General features: G+C 43.1%; 2 protein-coding genes across 3 annotated transcripts; both read right to left on the reverse strand.

The window, feature by feature from the left end:
- Nucleotides 1-237: 237 nt before the first annotated feature.
- LOC125532889 (RNA-binding protein BRN1-like) lies at nt 238-8432 on the reverse strand. Its single transcript, XM_048696760.1, has 10 exons — nt 8370-8432; nt 5729-6236; nt 4233-4315; nt 2938-2989; nt 2701-2826; nt 2508-2590; nt 1902-2084; nt 953-1289; nt 728-871; nt 238-640 (listed from the first exon to the last, which is right to left on the reverse strand). The coding sequence occupies exons 1-10, from the start codon at nt 8430-8432 to the stop codon at nt 510-512; spliced, it is 1710 nt and encodes a 569-aa protein (XP_048552717.1). The 3' UTR covers nt 238-509.
- A 625-nt stretch (nt 8433-9057) lies between these two features.
- LOC125515204 (protein BONZAI 3-like) lies at nt 9058-16525 on the reverse strand. Of its 2 annotated transcripts, none has more exons than XM_048680648.1 (16): nt 16138-16525; nt 14695-14742; nt 13733-13878; nt 13603-13651; nt 12732-12788; nt 12416-12586; nt 12206-12340; nt 12036-12097; nt 11866-11953; nt 11674-11785; nt 11507-11583; nt 11295-11432; nt 10506-10670; nt 10315-10428; nt 9856-9952; nt 9058-9747 (listed from the first exon to the last, which is right to left on the reverse strand). In XM_048680648.1, the coding sequence occupies exons 1-16, from the start codon at nt 16303-16305 to the stop codon at nt 9605-9607; spliced, it is 1770 nt and encodes a 589-aa protein (XP_048536605.1). In that variant the 5' UTR covers nt 16306-16525; the 3' UTR covers nt 9058-9604. The 2 variants fall into 2 exon arrangements, with proteins under 2 accessions (XP_048536605.1, XP_048536602.1); XM_048680645.1 differs by having other exon boundaries at nt 9058-9750; nt 16138-16521.
- Nucleotides 16526-23579: the final 7054 nt, after the last annotated feature.

Genomic DNA, 23579 nt, shown 5'->3' on the forward strand with positions numbered 1-23579 from the left:
TCGAGCTAATTTAGCCTAGTAGTAACATGTTACGATCTACTCCTCACAATCGAGCTAATTTAGCCTAGTAGTAATATGTTGTTGATGTAGTAATAGCTACGCTCAGCTCATCCTAAAGGCAGGCCCATGAGACTTCAAGAAGCCACTCCATCCCATACAGTATACGAAAAGGGCTATTCACACACAAAATTCATCAAGACACTAGGGCACGTCAAAACTGAAGGAAAACAAGCGGAATTCAGTAGAAAAAAGGGAGCAATTGAATGAATCAATGTCTGATGTACAATGGGTCTGAATCTGATGGTACAGATGCTACAACTATGCTGCGACGAAATACACACTTTAGCAGTTTTCAAGAATGTTGAATTGAATTGAGCCAAGATACACAAGCCCCCACCGAAGACGACACATGGTGGTGGCCAGAAGAAACAATGGGACGAACGATCAATTGTGCGACACATATGTACCGGTTTTTCCTGATCGTGTTGGAGGGTATCGACTGGGCGCTGTCAATAAAGTTTATTGTGCTTGCTGTTGTCTCTCTTGAGTTGTACTTTCAGCTTTTTACCACCTAATTGGAACCCATTCATCATACTTATGGCTGCCTGCGCAGGAGCAGGAGAATCGTAGCTTACAAAACCTGCATCCAGCCAGGAACGAATTAACAAAAATCATGATGGTATGATGCCAGTCCTAAGAAATCCAGCTAGAAGGAAGAATTAGTTACCAAAGCATTTACTAGCACCGGTCGTTTTGTCTACAAACACTTTGGCACTCAATACTCTACCAAAACTCTGAAATGCATTTGCTAGATCTTGGTCGCCGAATTCTTGCGGGATGTGATAGATAAACAAGTTAGCTCCAGGAGGACCTGTGCACATGAAACACATCATCTGTAAAACATACCTGAGAAGAAATAAAAAATGGAATGACTATATTAAAGGAGACAAACCCTCTAGCTGAGGACCAGTGTTGCTGCTGGTACTTGAAGATGTGGGAGATGTAGCATTTGCATTCGGAACTTTAACTGAATTAAGAGAATTCATGTAAGGACGACTATTGATGCCACCACCAGGATATGACCCAGGATACTGCATACCAGGCCCAGCTGGATAAGGGCTGCCCAACTGCATTGAATTGAATGACCTTGCAACTGAATTAGGGGATAGTTCAGAATTAACGCCCCGTATTGAGCTTCCTTGATTGACAGGCTGAACCATATTCTGGAAGCCTGCTTGATTTTGCATTGGAGATAAAGGGTACTGCATAAGCCCATAGGTTCCTTGTGGCTGCACATATCAATAACTGAGAGTTATATACCACAACACAAGGCGTATCATATTCAGGGCTAGTGTGGTGGGCACTAATCAAAGGTCATAGAGCATTAACATGCCATTGATTCAAGCCATTTTGGACCTTGCTTAACACTACTAGCACATTAAGAAAGATAGGTCATTGGTGTTAAAATTATATCTTGTAATGGTTCTAATGTAGTTTTCCATGTTTGGTACTCTATCTGTTGATGTTTTGGCTTTGTTGCCTTACATCAACTTTAATAAAGATGGCTATGTGCATCACAATGATGCAGAGGCCGGGGGTTTCAACCTCCTATTCTATTTTTTTAAGAAAGATAGGAAATCGCAGCAGTTCAAAACAATGCCTTTTCTGTTTGGTTGGTTGCAACAGTACATGTGCAACAACTATACAAAGGTTATAGACATAGAACAACATGAATAGCGAAAGGTGGAAACAAACATTTCCACTTTCCTCAAAACATGCTCTTGAACAGTCATTTCTTTCAGCAAACTGAAAATCTATTCTAAGAATAAGCTCAAGATTATAGGAATAGCCTTTTATTGTATGGGCACAATAAGCTCAAGGTTTCAGTATCATAAATTCACCTGGTAGCCAAATCCGTTATATGGAGGCACATATCCCATCTGTAAGGCACCAAATAATGAACTCTGTTGCATGGCATTTGCATTTGACATATTAGACGGCGGAAATTGAGCCTTTTGTGCTTTTCGAGCCTGCCTTTCTTTTTCTGTGTCAGCCCATTTTACAACCAAAGGTACACTTGAACCCTGAGAAAAAAGATCAAGGCATGTCAGGGTATATTTACCAATCATGAAGTTGCAGAAGAAAGGGAAATAACTAATACAAATGTGCATAATATTGTCCAAGATTCCAATTTCCAACCATTATATTTTGTTTTTTTAACTCAAAATGTAGCAAACAAACTGGATAATTCCTGTTTTTGTAAGCCTGGTGCCATTACTTGTATGAGAGATCAAGAATGTTCAGATCAAATAGGTCAGCAGAATCCACCACACATGTGGGCGAAGCAATTTCTGCACTCAACAATGGTTATTTGATCTGGATATACTAAAATTTTGCTGCATGTATTAAAACCTTCGTCTTCCCTCACTTTCTTTATGCACTGCAAGTGATTTTGAATTTGGCTAAAGAGAACTGCAATTGCTTTGAGTCCTCATGTTTTCACAAACCTCTATTTTGTGCTTCCCATTTAAAGCTTCGATAGCTGCCACAGCCTGGTCTTTTGTTTCATACTTCAGAAAGGCACAGCCGGCTGCAACACCCACAGTTGGTAAGCAGCTAAATGTGCAAGCAAGTGTAGAAGAAAAGTAATGTTCATTTGAAGTCATAAGAAAATCAACTGGTCCCACAAGAAATTTTTACCTTTGCTCGTCTGTTGTGAACCTCTCAAAATCTGCAAATCTTTGATATTTCCATATTGTGAAAATAAATCAGTCATTTCAGCATCTGTTACATTTTTGGGGAGCATTCCGATGAAAAGTTTGTGCTCTGGAAGTATCGGTGAAGACATGTCAGCACAATGAGAAACAAAACAAACTTCGATCAATAATTGATACACAAGTTTGCTTGTGAATGAAATAATTTTAGAGAGCCTCATACCCAGCCTTTCCAACTCTCCATCGGCATATTTTACTTGCAATGGACTTGGGGCCTGGTTCCAAACACAGACAAAATGGGAAAAAATGTTAATGACATTCAGAGAGAAGTAACAGCAGCCCTTGCAAAATTGTATTGATGTTCGGTGAATATGCAAAGAAGATGTTGGTTATGCTCATTGATCATGATAAGGATGTGTCACATCTTTCTGAAGTAGATATAGACATTTTATTCACGTTCATATAACCTCAAAAAGGCTTGGTGCCAAAACAGCCCCAATCCCTTTGGTCATTTCGCTTTTCGTGCTGGCCAAAAGAAAACCTGTGATCACCAAAAGAACTACTACTAAGCCATTGGACTGCCCTTTCCATATCTACCAGCCAACATGGTCTAAAATATCATAATTGGGACCGCTGGTGCATCACTCTTAGCCAAGCTTAGGCACCTGCTTTCTGAATTTATCCAAAATCGACATATCAAAGATTCCTGGCTACAAGGTTTTAGATCTGATCAGCTACATCAATTCTACAAGAAAAGATAAGTCTGACAGAAATCCACTTGATACCAGTCATGTACAACAATGTAACATCCTTCATATTCTAGGGGTGCCAACAGAGCAATTTGGAGCAGTAATAATAACTGAAGTGATTCATAAAATATTTGAAACACTTTTGTCTGCACTACTGTACTGTGTCTACGGCTAGCATAATGGATGATGACATGCATTCCACATAGACATTAACACAGTTTGCCTTGACCAGATTAAGGACACACCTGGAGCAACTTTTTTCTAAGAACAAACTAAAAGAAAGTGCCAAATTAATAAGTTAGATTAACTGTACTAACAATCCATCAGTTGGTCAAGTGTGGGCATGGACGATTTTGTTGACAGTAATTCATCAGTTAACCAAAATCTTGAATGTAAGTCAGACAAATCATTCTTCTACATCATAGTCTATACGCAGGATCATTTGGGCCAAATAGGCAAACTCAAAATGGTTATCTTAAATGCAAATATAGCGACAATGGTCAGTCAGAAAAAAACTTTACAGATCACCAATAATGAACCAACTTCCTGGGAATCTCCCACTAAGTATTCACTTAAGACTTAACCCTAACTAGACCAGCATAGACATGTACTGCATTCCTGGTTCATCCACTGCCAAGAATACCCAACATTCAAGAGCTCCCAACAACAACAGATCCAGAAAGAACCCTTTAGATGCATCAGTTGGTTAAATTATACCCGAGTTACCCAGGCAGATACATGTGAAACAAGAAGGGTTGTGTCTGCATACCCCAGGAAGCGTGCGTTTGTTGTGAAATGCATTCACTGCCTTGTCAGCCTCCTCCCTTGATGGGCAGATCAGGAAGCAGCAGCCTGCAATGTACAACATACTGTATATCAAGATCAAACTAAAACATCATGAGGAGAGACTACAGTCGAGCAAAAACAGAACACAAAATACAACTAAAAACCTACTGGGACACCAATACCAACAAAAGACTCTCATATGAAAACACCAGTGTAATATCGAAGTTTGTCGCAAACAGGATTGTGAATTTGCATATGCAGCAAAACATCTTATGACGTTCACATGTAACTACTCCTGGGAGAACAAATGCAAAACAATCAATCCCTACTAACAAGAACAGATATAATTCAAACCAATCAAATCGAAGAAGCACTGATTCCCCATGGTATAGGGAAGTACTCTCCTAGGACAAGTTCTAAATAGTTACCATCAGATTTCATAATCTTGAATCATGATCTCGTAGTAGGGAAATGTAAGGTAAAATAGCCCAAAAAAAATCCAGAGCAAAACCTCGAAATACCACGCGAAGGTAAATTCCTTGATGGGACCAACGGAATTCTGAAATCCACCGAAACGGCAACAAACACATTACAATTCCACTGGTCCTAAATTCCAGCCTATCGCACGTACAGAGAAGACACACCTTCGTCCAGCTATTGGTTGAAATGAATTTATGTACTAACAAGGACAGCTTATATCTGTGGTCCAATCTGCCAGCTTAAATTCGAGCTCAAGTCCATCTAAAAATTTAGCCATGACCAAACGTTTAATTCCACATCCCATGATCGAAAAACACACACGCACGCACGCACGCACCCGAGAAGCAACAAAGTTCTCCAGAGAAGAAAATTTACCAATCCGACACCAGAAAAAATGAAATTCGGAGTTCAGACCCAATGCTTGCGAGCAACACTAAATTCCAACATTTTTTACTGGCATGGGTAAAACCCCACTGATTCAGCACAAAATCCGAGCTCGAGCGGCCGAGGAGCAGAGAATCTGATGCAGCTCGGAGCTCCTACACAAGAGATGAGAAGTTGAGAACATCCAAATGAAAAACGCGGGATAAAGCAGACTTGGGCAAACGTTTTGACTTTTCTCCGCAGGGAGTTCACACCATAGCAGAAGCTAGCAATTCAACGCAGCCCTCCCCTTGCACAAAATTCCCCACGGGCAGCGAGAATTGCGCCTAAATCGGCACGGAAGAAGCCCAATTCCCAGCAGAGCGCGAGAACTTTCAGCCGGAAGAAGCAGAAATCAGGCAGCTCAAATGGCCGGGCGGCATTGCCAGCCACCAGCAGAGCACAGACAGAGAGCACAGCGGAACCGCCGCGGGCGGGAGGAGCAGGAAAAGCCGCAAGCAAACGGTAACCGCGCCCAGATCCCGACCCAGGGAAACAAACAGAGCGGCAAAGCACGCAGGGAACGGCATTGCAAGGGGGGGAAATCCGGCGGGGCGGGGGCGTACGGATCCGGACCTCGGGACGCCTTGGTGGCCTTGTCGCGGATGACGGTGACCTCGTCGACGACGGCGACGTCGCGGAACATGGCGGCCAGCTCGGCCTCCGTCATGAGCTTGGGCACCTGGCCGACGAAGAGCTTGACGGAGCTCTCGTCCCTGCCGCCGCCGTCCTCCCCGCAGGCGTGCCCTGCTCCGGGCCCCGCGGCCGCGGCGTGCTGCTGCTGCTGCTGGTCCCTGTCGCCGGCGTCCTCCGCCATTGGGCTGGGCTGGGCTGGGCTGGGCTGCCGAGCTAGCTGGCTGGCTGGCTTAGGGTTTGCGTGGGAATTTGGGGTGGCGACGGCGGAGGAGGCGGGGACGCGGACGGGGACGGAGTCGGGGCAATTAATAGTAAAATAAATAGCGGCGTAGTGAATTAGGACAGGAGAGAGGGGGGAGGGAGCAATGGATATGGTATGGTGGCAGACTGGCAGTGAGGGACAGGGAAGACAAGGTGGTGTGATTCCCACCTCCCTCCCTCCCTCCCTCTTTTTTCCCCCTCATCTTCCCCCCTTCTTTTGTCCCAACGGTTTTGCTTGCATGCTCTCGTTTTTCTTTTTGAAATTTTAATGATGGTGTTTTCCTTGTCTATGAGAGACGGTTAATGTGCATCTAATTAAGCTGTTTTTAATTTAAAAAAATGGTGTTTGTTATGCTACTAGTTTAAAATTTAAGCAAAGTCAAGAGGATTTATGTGTGCCGACTGAGCGGCAACCGCTCGGTAAGTTCAAGCAAAGTCAGCTCGTGTAAAATTCCGGCGTTCTTTCGCATTTACAAAAAATTCGAGAAAAACCTTCAAGCTCAATCGATGTGATACTTGCAAACTTGTCAAAATCCCGACAGAAAAAAGAGTGTGGATTGCCACGTACAACAATATTTATACATCACATTTTTTGACAAATTTTATACATCACCATACTTGCAAACTTGTCAAAATCCCGACAGAAAAAAAAGACTTTTTGACAAATTTTGAAAAAAAATCTTTTTACCTTTATATCAACATAAATATTTACACATCACAAATTTTGACAAGTTTGCATCAATATTATGTCAACATAATTTTTGACAAATTTTGCGAAAGAATGAAAGGTAAATGACTAACAAATTGTAGTGACAACCACTCCACTCCCAGCTAGTTGTTAAAATGTTACTCCCTCCATTCAGAAATATATAATATTTTGGATATTTTAATATGAACTACATATGAATTAAAATGAGTGAACAAATACATTAAAATATGTTTTTATATGCCCGAATCAAAAGAAGGTTGAAATATTTTATATTTGTGGACGGAGGGGGTACGTGCTCGTACATGCATTTTGGGGGGCTTTGGATCTTTTCCTCTAACGATCGTCCCCATGTTTTTTGCTTGCTTGAAGTGGCAGTGAAAGTAATTCACCAACCATGCAATGCAATGAGAATGGAGGCATGGACAAGGACAGGCAGGCTACTGAAAGGCAGAAGCGCGCCAATTGGAACTATCCCTCTCAGTCCTCCTACGGGGGAGCTGGCATGTCACCCTCTCTTTTCTTCTTAATCCATCTCTTTTTTTCGAGAAAGGGAATTCGTGATGCATCTGATAAAAATGGCAGCTGCACATGAAATGGTGTCGGGTGTATTCAGGGGAAAAGAACAAATCGCTAGGCGCACCAATCTTGCCGAGCACTCCCCGCAGGTGCTGGGTCAGTTGCCCGGTGAAAGGTCAATGTGTGGTGCAAATTGAAGATACTCCTACGTTATTAGCAGATGACTATTCTACAGAAATACTAATATCCATATTTGTTCTGATGATAATAATAATACTAGTACAAGAAAGGAAGAAGATCTTCTCGGAAGCATAGTAAAATTGCAAAAGGAAAAGAAAAGTGAGAGAGGGGAACCTTCTCTTTCATCAATCAACCGAGAAAAGAAAGAGAAAAGCGACATATGCATGGTGATGCTGTGCCTGTCAATCAGAATGATCATTTTGTGGGTCGCTTTGGCATGTGTTGAGAAAAGGAAAAGACAGTGATGTCTAGCAGGGTGCGGAGTTGCCTGAAATGTTCCTGGGCATTACTGTCATAGAAGAGGAAGAAGAAGAGCTACAGTTTGTTAAATCTGTTTCGCCGCTGGCATAGAGGATGTTCCAGCACGTCACTCTCGCTTCGATCCAAGCTTTCGTTCTCGTGCCTGCGAAAGCGTGAATTCGACTAACAGCATGTACTCCTCTGTACCAAAATATAAGACGTTTTTTTGCAGTTCAATGCATAGGCAGTAGTATATAAAAGCAGGCATTTCCATGGCAGAAAGAAAGTCCGAGTACAATACTGCACACTGAAACTGGAATTCTTTCAACCCTCTGCGATAATAATCGAGCTTAACTTGGCGCGGGCGGGAGAGAGAGAGAGAGAGAGAGAGAGAGAGAGAGAGAGAGAGAGACAAGGCACTAATCGCACGGAGGAGGCCAGCGCATTCCAGTTGTCGGGAAAGGGCCAAACGAAGGAAGGGGGAGGGGGAGAGAGAGAGATATACTACTCCGGCGGGCGCGGCGGGCGCGGCGGGACAAAGACAGGGCGGCGGGCGGGCATGGATCGGCTGGCGCCTCGCGGGCTCACCGGTAATTGTTCCGGACTGCGGAGTACCAGCATGTGCCCGCCAGCGCTAGGCTGGCGTCCAGTGCGGCCACATGCCGCATGCCATGCCATGCCGGTTGGCCAGCAACTAGTGCTAGCCATAGCAGGCACGGTCAACTCATAACCACCACCACCACCGATTTGATGCTGCCACATTCCGTTCTGCAGCACCCGCTTAATTAATTATACTATGATTAATTAGCCCACTCTGTTTTTTTTTCTTTCTCGGAAGCAATCACTTTTATCGCAGTTGTGTGCTCTTTTGTTGTCTTAGAGAAATAGCGAGATCGTTGGACCTCCGCCCACGTTAGGATACGACGGCACGGCTCATTTCCCGCGTTATCATCTCCGCCCGGCCCTACCAGAAACCAAGAGCTTTGTTGCATAAAATTGGTTTTTGTTTCATCACTAAGGAAAGGAGAGAGGTTTTTAAAATGTTGAGTTAAGTCGACAAATTTATTCGCAGTCAGACAAATTTCACTCCTTCATTGTCTCCAGCCACATGCGACTACTGGATACCCAATGCCAACCCATTGAAAAAATTGCATGACATAGATGACAGTACTAACCTTAAGAAAGGATTATTGACTCCAGAATTGATCGAGTGTGCTACGAGCATGCAAGATTTCATGGACAAATGGTATTTTAGGAGAAAAAGTAAAACCGGCCTTATATCTCTCCCTGAGACCAAGAGGAATTTCATTGAATAAAATGATTTCTTGTTCCACCAAGGAAAAGATAGAATATCATCAGACAAAAGAAACGAGTCTTGGATACATTATACATGTCTCTGCTTAACAAATGTGATACTAAGCCTCCTGGAATTTTTTTCCTTCATCTTCTACAGCAACAGCCAACAGGCGACCATTGATTGCCGACCCATGAATTGCATACCATAGATGATAACAACGATAAGCAAAACCTTAAGCAAATGTACACAATAACAAGATGGGTCGCCTAGGAGATAACTCCTTGTCGGTGACAAAGTGGCCAACATAGCAGCAGTTCAGCGAGAAAAATCACTAGGAGCTATCTCATTTTTCAATTTTCATACGTAGTGTTTGCAGCGACGTTCTAAACCTGGGCGGAAAAGTTATCTACGGGGTTCAGTACCTAACGTAGGATGTGGAGAGCAGAGGCGACGGGAGTTAGTCAGACAGATAGACGGCAGAATCTATACAATTGCCAGCTGGTACATACGCGCAGACCAGCTTGTGTGGGGTGGCGGGCCCGGCGGGGTTCCTTCACAGCTGGGGAGGAGGGGGGTAGGCTGGCGGCGCCGAGGCATGCTGGGGCGGTCGCGGCTTGATGTCCCGGGTGCGCATGTACTCCAGGAACTGCCCAGGCAGCTCCTCCAGCAGGCTCTGGACAACGGTGACCTGCCCACCTGCTGATAAAAATCGTCGTCGATCGGTCACGCTTGTTTTCAGCGGTGGTACTATGTGCAAAGAGCTGGAGTAAGTTGATGGTGACAGAATGCGAAACCGATGCTGACCTTGGACTTCCCTCATGGGGACGAACTGGACTATGTCACGCGTTGCAACCCTGCCTGTTGAGCTTTCAAGCCGCTTACCGAAGTCCGCATCCAGGATCTGACAAAGCCAAAGAAAATTGCCAGATAAGATGTTACTGCTACTTCGTGTTGCGGTGACAAAAATAAAGATCACAGAGCAGCATGTTCCGGTCCCGGCGGCCTTTGTTTATCAGGCAAACTGCATGTGATAACTAGAGCAAACTTTCTGGTAGGTGCAAGTGCATGCCTGCGGCTTCGTTGGACGCATGGCACTACAGATGCAATTAACAAGTGCAGCGACAAACTGCCGGGCCAAAACTAAAGCTACTAAGAAATAGCCAGATGCCAAGGCATGACAGCATGCAGCTCATTCAAGACCGAGATGGCAAGAAAAATGTTCAGGGGATGAAATATTTATCACATATTCAGTAAATGATTTACCCTCATTTGAGTGAAATCAGCATTCCCTACTCCCACGATGAGAATCGACAACGGCAAATCTGATGCCCTTACAATAGAATCTTTTGTTTCTTGCTGGTCAGTGATAACTCCATCCTGCATACAATGCTCAGGTAAAATTTTTGAACAGAGGTCACATGACAGATTCCTGTTGGATATATATGGTTACATACCGTGATAATGAGCAGGACAAAATATTTGTTGTTTCCATATTGCACAGAATGGCTGGCAATTTCTGCAGCTTTGCTGATCACTGGCCCAAACAAGGTTGGCCCCGCGAGAGAAACGCTGTAAAGAGTAGAAGAGTATGCTGACATGATGCCTTCAACTCCAACTACCTGTGATAGGAACAGAAAAATCTCTAAACATCAACTGCGGTCTAAGAAATCTAGGTGCCATCAGCCGGTAAATATAAAAGATCTGAAAAACTGATCTAAGCAATATAATACAATCAAGTATTCTATAGGCTGCTTTTATTTTTTGCTAACATTCAGCAACATTTCAGGAACAATACCACACATCATTTGTAGCACTATATTTGCCGTGCCAATAGGTGACATCTACTAAATATAAGTAATTAAAGAGGATGAGACAGGGAAGTATGATAAAGCCATATCACTATTTTGTAACTAATGAGATTCATGAGTCCAACAGGAATCTAATTTCTTAGTCATTAATATCTGCACACTAACATTTGTAAGGAAGCCAAAAGCAGGAGATGCAGCTGAACAGAATTTGGTTTGCAGCACTACATTCTCATGTGTGAAGCATTAGTTGTTCAGTTAATACTACTGCAAAAGCAAGACAAGGAAACAAACAAAGCCCATAGCTCAAAAAGTTTAGTCTTATGATACACAAATGTCCGAGAGTTGGTTTATAGGGGAATGTTTCTTTTTGATATCATCCATTGTCAAAAACTAATTAAATAAAATTGGCAGTAGCTCATCAGGCATTAATCTCACCTCACAGTCATTGGTGCTTGCATTCAAGTTGAAACAGTGGGATACAGATCCTCGTGGTATCTTTGCACCAAAACCCCATGCAGGGAATCGTCTATCATTGTCATAAAACTGTAGAACTTCGCTTACCCCTAGAATTGCCTGGTACATCAAATGGTTCAATAAGAAGGCTTTCAGTTTAAAGAATATCCTAGCAACGTCAGAAAATTCCCAACCTGCTGGTATGAGTTTGGTCTGCCAGAGGGGTCAATGTAGTGCAAAGATTGTGGTACACGGGGGTCACCATTTGATGCTGGAAACACATGGAATAATAACCACACATAAGCCACAGATGATTGACAGAGCTACAGATAAATCATTGAAGCTCACAATTAAAACTAACCAGTAAAATCTACAGCCACCATAAAATTGAGCTCAAACCCGCTGGAAATATAGTCCAAGAAAGTATGTTGAACTTTTTCCTGGAACTTATCCAAGAACAACTGTCCTTTCAACTGAACACAGATTGGTTACGTCGAGAGGTTAGATGGAGTAATTTTTTGTTAATTATTGTGTCAAATAGTTGAAATCTAACCTTCTTTTGTCCCTTATGGCTGTAAAAATTTGCTCCAGCCTTTGAGTTATATAGATTTTCAAGCTGAGCGATAGTTGTCTGGAGAGCCCTATTTGTCAGAAAAATAAAAAAAACAATTAATATCGGGATCAATGACAAAAGATGCCAGAATACTTCCTCACCCAACCTACCCAATAAGTTCATGGTTGCCGCTGGCATCAAAATCAAAACACTCAACTAGCAGTGGGTCATCCTGAAATAAAGTCACATATTAGAAGAAAAAAATTAGATTAACCTTGAATTACACATGTGTTAAACAAGTCCGACAGAAAAATTCATATACTAGAAAAATGTTACTTGCCTTGCTACTGTACTGCTGTGATGTCAGTGTTATAGGCCTCCAAACAGGGTTTAAATTGTTCTTGATCACCTCTGTTTTACATATAGGAATGGCAACAGCACTTTCTGACAGTCTTGATACTCTCAAGAAAGGATCCTGCACAATAAAAACCATTTATTTAGAACTGCAATTAATTTGCCACCTTATAACTACCAAGGAAGTTATCCATACACTTTTGGAGAACGTGTCTTTGTTATCCAAGTTCAGGCAGTGGAATTGCATATCAACTGCCATCCTTGATGAAGCAGTTTCTTCGGCATGTACTGTCACTGTGCCCTGAAGGGCATGTCCAGAACCATTTCGGAGGTTCAAAGTCAGGCTATGGTTGAACTTTGTGACTATCTGTGAAAAGAGCAAAGGGGTGCAAAATAAATATCAGGAGAGTGCATTTGTGTGTCTCTCTTCTTCATTTGCATTTATTTAGAGAAATTATATACTGCAGCTGGATTATGCATTGTACTGTATCATATAACTGATTTTGCACAACCTCAGATAAATTGCAGAATGCTTCCCCTAGAAAATCTTGCTGAGCCAAGTTCAACATCTGCATAATACAAATGACTCAGGCTTCTATAGTTGCATATAGAAGTAATAGACTACAAATTCTAAGCAGGCTATAATGTTGCTGCCTTGTGTGAGTCACTGAAGGTAAAAGATAGCCCACAGCAAACTTATAATTATTTTTCTGTGCAATGAAACTGTTAAGACAACTCTACCATCACCTCATCACCCAGATTATTTTGACCAAATATTGACAACTGTGAAAATTCTGCCGCTTGTTTTGAGCACTCATTGACTGTATGTGCACAATATTTATGTAAATTTTCATACCTTCCATCTTTTGACCCGATGTTACATTATGCAGGGGCGAAAAAAATGAGCAAAAAAACAACAGCTAGCATGCTACATGTGTGAGGAAAAAAGAATGAGGCCCTAAACATGTAATCTGGCTACTGTATATCTAACACAGTTACTGCGTCCATTAGTTTAGGAGGGTTAACTCTTTGATGAGCAAACATGCATCATCCTGTAGTACTTTTTGGTAGAAAACATTGTACTGAAGTTCTTCACCACTTTACTTGGCACCTTCACTATGTTTTAACATATTGTCCCTTTTCTCCTGCATGACTGCCTTGTCTTGTACTGACCACAAACCTCTTTTAAAAAATTATTATTTTATATTAGCAGGAAAGGTTATAGAAAATTGACACACTAAATGTAGCCATAAGAAAATAACAAAGAACAGTGAAATACAAACAAGAAAGCATGTCTTGATTTGAAGCATGGCTACACAGATATTAAGTACTCAAACTGAATTTGGGTGAAGCAAAAACATGAATTAAGGGCACAGAATATACCTTCAGTGGTGTGTTATGGTACTTTGTGTCAACGTCATATATCCTGAACCTATCATGAGCCCAAAAAGAGGTAGCAGTAAGTATGAGCTTTCTACAAGTAATCAGTATGTATATAGTTTTATAAACTTACACGAGCGGTTGCACAATCTCAAATTGGTAATTTATCATAGCTTTTGTGATCCACAATGGTTCCAGTGAATTCAATATCACTTCAGTGCGGCCGATCTCTTCTAGCCTTCCATCCATTTTTGTGTAAACCACCAACATAGGATCACTCTGCACCAAGCAGAGTTATAGCTGAGGAGGATACATACACATACACAAGAAAAACAACTAAACAGAATTAAGCACCATAATTTTCTGTTACACACTTTGTTGTAAAAGATTTTGTACACTACAATGAAAATTTTGACAGTAGGATGCATGTTTCTAGTGTAGCTGGTGCAAGGGAAACATACTCAAACATAATGATTGAATATGAATAGATTGGCAATGCAATGATCTTTGATGTACAAACAGATATCAAAATAAACTGAAAAAGACAGCAGTATATCTTGAAAATGAGCATGCCACTTTCCGGGATGGTGGTTTCATGTTTCAGCTATTCGAAATGTAAGCCTTCTTGTTGTTGGCTAAAACTGAATATTAGCTTGCATTGTTGTTCTTTACATATAACTTATAGGGCCAAAATAGAAATTTATTTCTGTTTTCCTTATGTATCACAACTTTGATCATAGAACTACAAGGAGAATCAATGCCAATTTAAAACTTCAAATATTGTTCATGTACACTTATTTTGGCCCTAGAAAAGGTGAAAACAGTACAATAAGAGGGTAAACAAATGGCATGTGGATACAGAATCACAATTCTGCACCTGTTCATACATAATAACATATAGTTTTCTTTGTTTTAAACTTGACATTTTTTAGCAAAAAGCCAAAGGATATCCAACATTGAGCAGCATCTACTTCAGTTCCAACAGAGTTTAACTTCACTTTTTAAGTTAGGGTACAGTAAGATGCACTACAGGAAAGGGAATATAAATATACGTACAGATCGAAATGCATGGAAGAACTGGATGGTAGTTTTTACCTTAGAAAGAGCATCCATATTTCTCAACTTGGAAGCTGAAAAGGATAGCTGCAATGCAGGAAGATTGCGACATGTCAATCAAGGCAGATCATATTGACATCCACTATCCGCTAGTTTATTTTATTTTTCGAATTTTTACTATTGGCTAGTTGAGAACATATTAGCATGCAGCACCGACGTACACCGAACTGGTTCTACATTATCGCTGGCTGGAACATATCCAAGCATATGGTATCCTTGAACATGCATTGGAAACATTATAAACATTCTAACAGATGAACTCTAAACTACTCCCTCCGTTCCAAAATAGATGACCCAACTTTGCACTAAAGTTAGTATAAAGTTGAGTCATCTATTTTGGAACGGAGGGAGTATGAAACAAGAGACCACACATTTCTTGTACCCATTGTCACAAATCATGATACATAGGTGGCGCACAACTCACTGCAAGCACATCCTTAGATCCTTGAGAATTCGAAGACATGGTATTATATTGTCTGAACAACTTCTTTTAATTGAAATAGATTGAGTAAATCTTCATAAAATAAAATAAATTGTTTGGTACTATGTAGGACATAAAGTTCATCGTCCAGTGTGTGAACGTTAGTGCGACTCTCTGCACAACATGGTTCCATTTTTAAAGCAAACGATTGGTGTCCACCACCCACTCCAACCTAAAGTATATTTAATCATTCCTGATCCACTTCCAGAAAATACTACAGCGTCAAAAATATTAATCAATATTAAAAAAATGTTTTCCAGAGACCAGTCCATCAAATTATATGCGATCACCAATTGAGGAACCGCATGCGGAAACTGAAAAACAGCACTTCGTCACTTTCGTCAGGATCTTATTTGTGCACAAGCAGGTCACCAAGAACTCGTATGCCATTTTGTAAATAAAAACTGTAACGAATATAATTGCACGCATGCAGTTGATGCAAAAAAAAAAATCAGAGCCGAGCGCTGGCATTTCACAAAACCCGCCTCAAACCCAAACTCTCGAGTAAAAGCCCCCTAAATTTGCGCGCATTAAAAAATTGGCGCAAAGCGAGGCGCGCTTGCAGATAAAAAATGTGGGATCCAATCATCCAAACCAAAACCAAAGCGACAATTGCAATGCCGAGAGGTCTGGTCTTTGGTGGCAATAATCGAAACATCTGTACGCTGTGACAGCGAAGCGCATCTACGAAAATAAACAAACAATGGCACCCGAAATCCACCTCATTTGACAGCGAAAGCCCACCAAATTCCGGTCGCCGTAGCCGATCGCGATCCGCGACGGCCCCCAAATTCCTTCCCACCCCAAAAACCCGCGCTCGAATGGTGACCACGAATCAGCGAAGCATACCATTCTGGGAAAGTCTCCGCGGCTAGCGAGCAGGGCTGGACTGGACACTAGCTAGGGTTTCCCGTGGAGGGGAGGGGAGCGAGGGAGCGTACCTCGAGAGGGGTGTAGAGGCGCAGCGCCTGGCCCTGGAAGAAGTGGTCGACCGCCTCGTTGGGCCCGCCCTGGCCCTGGCCCTGCCCCGCCGCCGCCGTCGCCCCCCTCGCGCCCCCGCCGACGGCCTCCATGCCGCCGCGGACGTCGCCGGAGAAGCACCCTCCCATCCCTGATCTCGGCCCTGGAGCCGCCGGGGAAGTTTGAAACGGGTGGACTTCTTTTTGAAACGAGTGGACTTGATTGAGAGGCGGAGAGAGAGAGCTTGTCCGTTCGCAGATCCCGCTCCGGGCTCGGTGCGGAGGGATATTTGTAGTAGGCGTTTTCGCTCAACGCGCATGAACGCACAGGAGTCGAGAGGGCACGACGCCGGTCGAAGTGGCCCACGCGGCTGTTCCGTTTTTGGAAACCACGAGCTGCCGTGAGTTGCCTGATGATTTTCGAAAGGAAAAAAGGTCCTATATTTCTTCGGCCATTTGTTATTCACGCGGCAGCGCGGGACAGGGGAAAAGACCGGGAACCAAATCTGAGATCGCCGCGATATTTCGTGGAGCAAACGGGACCTCATACTACGCGGTAGCTGATTGATTGGCCGGATGAAACGATCCGAGCACATTCGGGCCGGGGCATCATCCCGCGTTACCGATGCCTTTTTTTTTGTTAACCAATGCCGTGTAGCCGTGCACGTTCTCGCTAATTCCCCCGCACAAAATGTAATAATCAGGAATTTCTTGACCGTCAAAAAACTTACAGAGGTAGCAGTCAAGAATGGTCCATTGTGCATTATTATCATCCATACAAATGGCCCATCACGCACCGATTACCATCGCGAACCAGCGTTTGCTTCCGATACGCGGGATTTCTCTTGTCTCGAAGCGACACTTCACCAATGCCACACGTCTCGTCAAACTGGGTTCCTGGGTCATGTGTCGCCTGTGTTGCGACAACTAGATAATACCCCGCGCGTTGCTACGGGACATTTGTGTAGGACACCATTAGTAGGTTAACTTGTACCTTATTATTTTTCTAAGCGTGGAAGCATGAGGCATGTCAAATGAAAGGCAAGTACTGTCAAATGAAAACCAAATACTGACTAATAATTATTAGTAACTATTATTATTATACAATAAAAATTCCCATAGGATTTCCATGTCTGACAGACATGTGGAACTACACCCGTAATTTGGCCAATAGAGAGCAACTAATCTTCATACAATATCATCAGATATAACTATATACAACAAATGGACATATGAAGGTTCTGGTAGCCTTAAACACTACATGTACATGCATGCTTGACAGATCTACATGCATCCTTGCTTTAAGCTTTTTCTTAAGGTTCTGCTAGCCTTAAAAGCTATGTACATCGTGCAAAAAAATATGCACTTGACAGCTCCCTTGCTCCAAGCTTTCTCTGACAGTATGATTATTTATAGGCTATATGGCCTATTTTAAATGTCAGATAAGTGAACAAAAAAATTGGTAGATAGGTACAGGAGGGAAAAAGAGGCACAACCACAAATTTAGCAGGGGAATCCTTGGTTCAACTCACTTGGTAGTGTATTCAGCAGACTTGGAACAAATTGTTTGCAACATATATATGTTCTCCAGTTTTCCTAATAGGCAAGGAATGATGGCTGACAATATTAATACTCGTACTAAAGAAGAAACATGCATTAGTAACATAAGTAAATGAGAGAAAGTGAAAACCACATGATCTTGGTACAACCCTCAAGATGATAGTTGGGTTCAACATGTTATTGGACAATGTCACGTCTTTAAACATCCAGAATATTTACCCCGCGCAAATTCATTACTTACCTTCTTGTTTAAGCCATTATGCATTCCCTAGACGTTCGAATAATCCAAATCTATCCAACAATAGAGCAGTTGTTGCGGGATCAAAGTAGTTTCTTACCAAGGAAGTCATATAAAGTTATGCACCAATGATAATGAAAGAAATAATATACCACGCTATATTTATTCTCAAAAGGAAACATTTAAATGTTTTAGTTTCTATCCAAGTAAGAAAGATAGAAGAAGCAGGATTGGGCATAGACCTACCAGATTGTATGATGGCCATCGGCCGTTCAGTCCCGTCATTCTTTGCAACCACGCCGCTTCATGGGCTGAGAGTCATTAAGATTGCTTCCATGACATGCAACCGTTGTATGAGAAACTCTAATGCTTTTGAGGCCCTACCAAAATGACTGAAATTCAGATCCTAGCATATATTTATTTTATTGATTTACAACACTGGATGAAGGTGAAATTTGGTGGTCATTAGCATATATTGTGAATGTCCCGGTGCACATGTTGTTGATTCTTGGCTATGATGAAAAGAAGAGGAGGATGGCATTAGTGATAAAGATATCAGTGGGTTCAAATATATAAATAGTGAGAGGAATAAGTTGTTACCAAGGACATACAAAATTTTCAGATTTGAGTAGTAGACCAACAGGGAGTGTACATACCAAATCTTGCAGAATAGTTCTAGAGACCACGATTCAAGCGAAGGAATCCTATAGGCAATAATGATGTAGGAAACTGTTGTCAGGCCAAAATGTGACAGCCATAAAAGCCACAAACAGCATACTGAAACAGTTGACGAAAATCTAATCAGTGTGTTGAACACGTTAAGACGATCATCTATGAAAAAAGAGGATCACATGTTGATAAACATAAACTGTCCAACTTATAATTCCATGTGTAGATATACCTGGCAATCAAATTACTTGCCTCTATAGACTTGGTTGAAATGCTGCAATATTTACAGCTGACTAACAACCATGTGCAGAAACTTCACCCACTTTAGTATTAAATTTTGGCTAATAATTGATGTGCATACCAGCAAGCAAGGATCCTGAAAAGTCAAAAAAGAAACTCAGGCATATTTTACCAATCCACCAGATGCTTATGTTGAACCTTGAAACACAGGACAATAAAAGTTGTAACCATTAGATCTGAAGGTAATACAATAATAAATAAACTGTATCATCGAGGGAACTGATACATGGAGAATCATAAGAAGTAGCCACCCCAAGTCTAAATGAGATATACAGGAATCTTAAGAACTGTGTGTTTTCAATGAATCCAACAGGATAAAGATTTGTAGGTGTATGTGCAAATCAATAAAAATAATGTTCAGATTTGGGTGCATGCATTCACTCGAGTCAATGGAATTCAGAGGAATGCAAAAAATTTATGTACATGGTTCCATAGCAGTGGATGTATTCACTCATGTATGAACAAAGCAACAAACGTATGAGAAATGGCATCTTATATACCTAGATCAGTGGCAAACCAGCAAGACAATAGATGAGGATTGGAGTCGGCGAGAGTGTAATCTGGACTAACCTGGTACATTAGAGATTTGTCCCACACGCCCCCATGGTAACCTGCTTCTCTTTCCCTCACAGCTGCCACACGCCCTGTCCTTCTCGCCCCCCTCGGATCCGTCGAGCAGCGGCAGGTGCAAGGAGCCGAGCAGTGGCTGTTGGGCGCAGTGCTAGCGGCCACCGATTTGGCGTGGATGGCAGCCTTGGAGCCGGCGACTTGAACAGGTGGAAGATTTCTTAGGTGAACCAAGAAGATGGGGCCGGGAGGCCGGACTGGTTGGCAATTAAAAGAGGAAGTGGAAGAGGAAGGGGAAGAGGAAGATAAAGAGGAAGTGGAAGAGGAAGAGAAAGGTGGAGCCAGTGCAAGGGGGATTGCAGTGCAGGGGTTCAACCCATGAGCTGCAGATCTGGCCATCCTTATATACCTAGATCAGTGGCAAACCAGCAAGACAATAGATGAGGATTGGAGTCGGCGAGAGTGTAATCTAGACTAACCTGGTACATTAGAGATTTGTCCCACACGCCCCCATGGTAACTGCTTCTCTTTCCCTCACAGCTGCCACACGCCCTGTCCTTCTCGCCCCCCTTGGATCCGTCGAGCAGCGGCAGGTGCAAGGAGCCGAGCAGTGGCTGTTGGGCGCAGTGCTAGCGGCCACCGATTTGGTGTGGATGGCAGCCTTGGAGCCGGCGACTTGAACAGGTGGAAGATTTCTTAGGTGAACCAAGAAGATGGGGCCGGGAGGCCGGACTGGTTGGCAATTAAAAGAGGAAGTGGAAGAGGAAGGGGAAGAGGAAGATAAAGAGGAAGTGGAAGAGGAAGAGAAAGGTGGAGCCAGTGCAAGGGGGATTGCAGTGCAGGGGTTCAACCCATGAGCTGCAGATCTGGCCATCCTTATATACCTAGATCAGTGGCAAACCAGCAAGACAATAGATGAGGATTGGAGTCGGCGAGAGTGTAATCTAGACTAACCTGGTACATTAGAGATTTGTCCCACACGCCCCCATGGTAACTGCTTCTCTTTCCCTCACAGCTGCCACACGCCCTGTCCTTCTCGCCCCCCTTGGATCCGTCGAGCAGCGGCAGGTGCAAGGAGCCGAGCAGTGGCTGTTGGGCGCAGTGCTAGCGGCCACCGATTTGGTGTGGATGGCAGCCTTGGAGCCGGCGACTTGAACAGGTGGAAGATTTCTTAGGTGAACCAAGAAGATGGGGCCGGGAGGCCGGACTGGTTGGCAATTAAAAGAGGAGGTGGAAGAGGAAGGGGAAAAGGAAGAGAAAGAGGAAGTGGAAGAGGAAGAGAAAGGTGGAGCCAGTGCAAGGGGGATTGCAGTGCAGGGGTTCAACCCATGAGCTGCAGATCTGGCCATCCGTGGTCCGCGGCGGAGGAATCGGATAAGGAGGTGGCTGACAACCGGCGAGGGAGGCTCGCGGCTAGAGGAGGAGGAGTCGGAGTAGAAAAAATCACAGGATTCTCCTGGTCTGACCAGGGCGTGGCCGCGTGGGGAATGATTGAGACAGATTTTTTTTCCGAGTAAATGACCTCTGGAGGTGGGCTGTGTGGGACTTCATGATGTGTGACGTGGCTAGCTGTGATTGGATGCTGACGTGTCTACTTTGCATGTTGAGATAAATCAAGTAGTGGGGGTGAACTTCTTAAGTATATAGGATTACATTCTAAATGCTAAATCATTATTAAATTAGGACAATTACATTCGAGCCCCTACTTAGGGCACCCGTTTGTTTTGCCCCTATCTTAAAAAAAACCAGGTCTTGTTCAAGCACGTTGGGTCCCTTTATGCTTGTACCATTTTGTCACGATTCCGTTCGGTCAAAGGCGTTTGACTAATAGATAGATAATTTTCTATACTGCTCTGCCACTATATATATACAGAATAAACGGCCCAACCGATACAAGGTAGTGGGGAGCACAACGACTATATCTTGCTTATAGCGAAATGGTAGGATCTCTCGCTTAAGCGTCTACAATAACGGGCCGTTCGTTAGCGTGCACTTAAAAAGAGAAATGTAGAAGAAAAAAGGGAGCGCAACGACTATATCTCGCCCCTAAGGATGAGGTTGGAAAGAGTTAACCATCACGCACCCCAGCCCGAAGAACACAACGGATATCAATCAGGGATACCAAACCCTTCAACGTCCTGGTCATGCCACGACCGACACTTTAATGAAATAGTGAATCATAAACCTTAACACCGATATTCTTAGTAACTAATGTTTATTAACTATTAAGATTTCATATTATAACTTCAATACTGTTGATCATACGCTTCGCATTCAGTGATCTACATGAAAGTTTTTGTTATACCACTCTTGTATACCTATCATTTTTAGACAAAACATATAGCTCGTGCAAATTACCACTTCTTAATTAAACTCTTAAAAAGATATAAGTGAGGCATGCGAGTGCAAATGATTTTGTATAAAATATAAGTACCACCATACTCTAAAGATATAAATGAAGCACATGAGCAAACTGCTTTAACTCAAAAAATATAAGTGATGCACAAGAGGTGCTATGTCCGAGCAAACCGGCACAATTCCTCCTCCGTTGGAAGGATCGACCATGTCGCTCCACGTAATTGCAAATGTGAACGAACAAATCCTTAGACATCTTGAACTAGTGACTAAAGTACCTCTATGAAAAAGGGGTAGTGTACGAAATATTTGTGCATCAACCGTTCTCTCCGGATGAACTCACGGCCAAACACAGAACCGTCGTGCTCTGACTTCTCCCTCTCGTGTATCGCCACTAGCATAGCATGTCCTCTTCTTCCATCAAATCAAATTCCTCATCCTACGAGGAATCGTCCACGAAAAAGGAACCACACGAGCTCATCTACAGAAGGCCTTTGGATGACCACGTGATTTTCGAAAGACTTAGCTCGCGGCGACAGGCCGGCGGCGGAAACAACTGACAAACCACCGGCTCAGCGGGTTGTTATGGTCGCGCGGCCGCCCTTTTAGCTCTGGCGGCGGGCAACGGCTATCAGAAGGCGTCTGAGAGCTTCTACAACCATTATGGCCGCCAGAGCTCCAACGAATATCCGAATTGGCCGTGCTGTCGTCGGTGGGACGGAATCAAATCGACAGGTCGTCTACGGGGATAGGCGGCGGGGTCACGACAGGATCGGGAGTGGGCGGACGGGTGCTCGCGGCGGCGTTTCTAGGAAAAATCGTCATCAGCGGAGGCGGGTGGAACTTTCAGTTTCCGCGGTTGGCTGTTTGCGTGGCTGGACGTTTTATATCACCAAGCATCCGGAGATGAATTTGCATCTTCAAGTGTTGTATTTTACATCACCTGAAGGAGGTGATGTAATTTCCTGTTTACATCTATATCATTTACTGGGACAATGATTTTTAGGCCTCAAAAATATAAAAAACAGTTATTTATATATCTACATCATTTATTGGAGATGATCTAATTCAGAGAAGGAGAAAGTGGTAGTAGAACTAAGACACACATGATAATACTTGTTCGTGACACATTAATTAAGGTAGAACTGTGATAAAAAAAAGGAAAGTACTCCTAAAAATGAGACTTTCTTTTTGAGAGACAGAAATGAGACTTGAACCTGGGTGCGGCCGCGACCAAACCCGACGAGAACCTCACGCCTGCGGGCTGCGATTCGCGTCCGCTACCACGGAAAACGCTCTACTAGTAGCGCCCCACTACTACGCCGTCAAAACCGAAAGCGTCGGGCTGGCGTTGGCGGCGGAGTGGCATCCCCGTCCGTCGTCTTTTTTTTCCCCTCAAATTTGCACAAGTGTGCATATTTATTATCTATCTACTATTCTACTATCCCTATAAGAAGAAGAGAAGACGAAGAACTAAATAATTAGACCCATTCATTAACAAAATCTAATATCTAATGACCTTTAATCCTCCTATGTTTGACGCAAGAAACCACACATTAAGCCAAACCTATCGATTCCTAATCTGCCCGGCCGTTCATCTACTACCCCTATATATAAAAAGAAGAGAGGGCGGAGGACCAAACAATCAGACCCATTCACCAACAAGATCTAATGACTCTTAATCCTCCGATGTTTGACGCAAGAAACCACGCATTAAGCCAAACCCATCGATCCC

Source organism: Triticum urartu, chromosome 1 (genome assembly GCF_003073215.2).
Source record: "Triticum urartu cultivar G1812 chromosome 1, Tu2.1, whole genome shotgun sequence".
NCBI classification, from domain to species: Eukaryota; Viridiplantae; Streptophyta; class Magnoliopsida; order Poales; family Poaceae; genus Triticum; species Triticum urartu.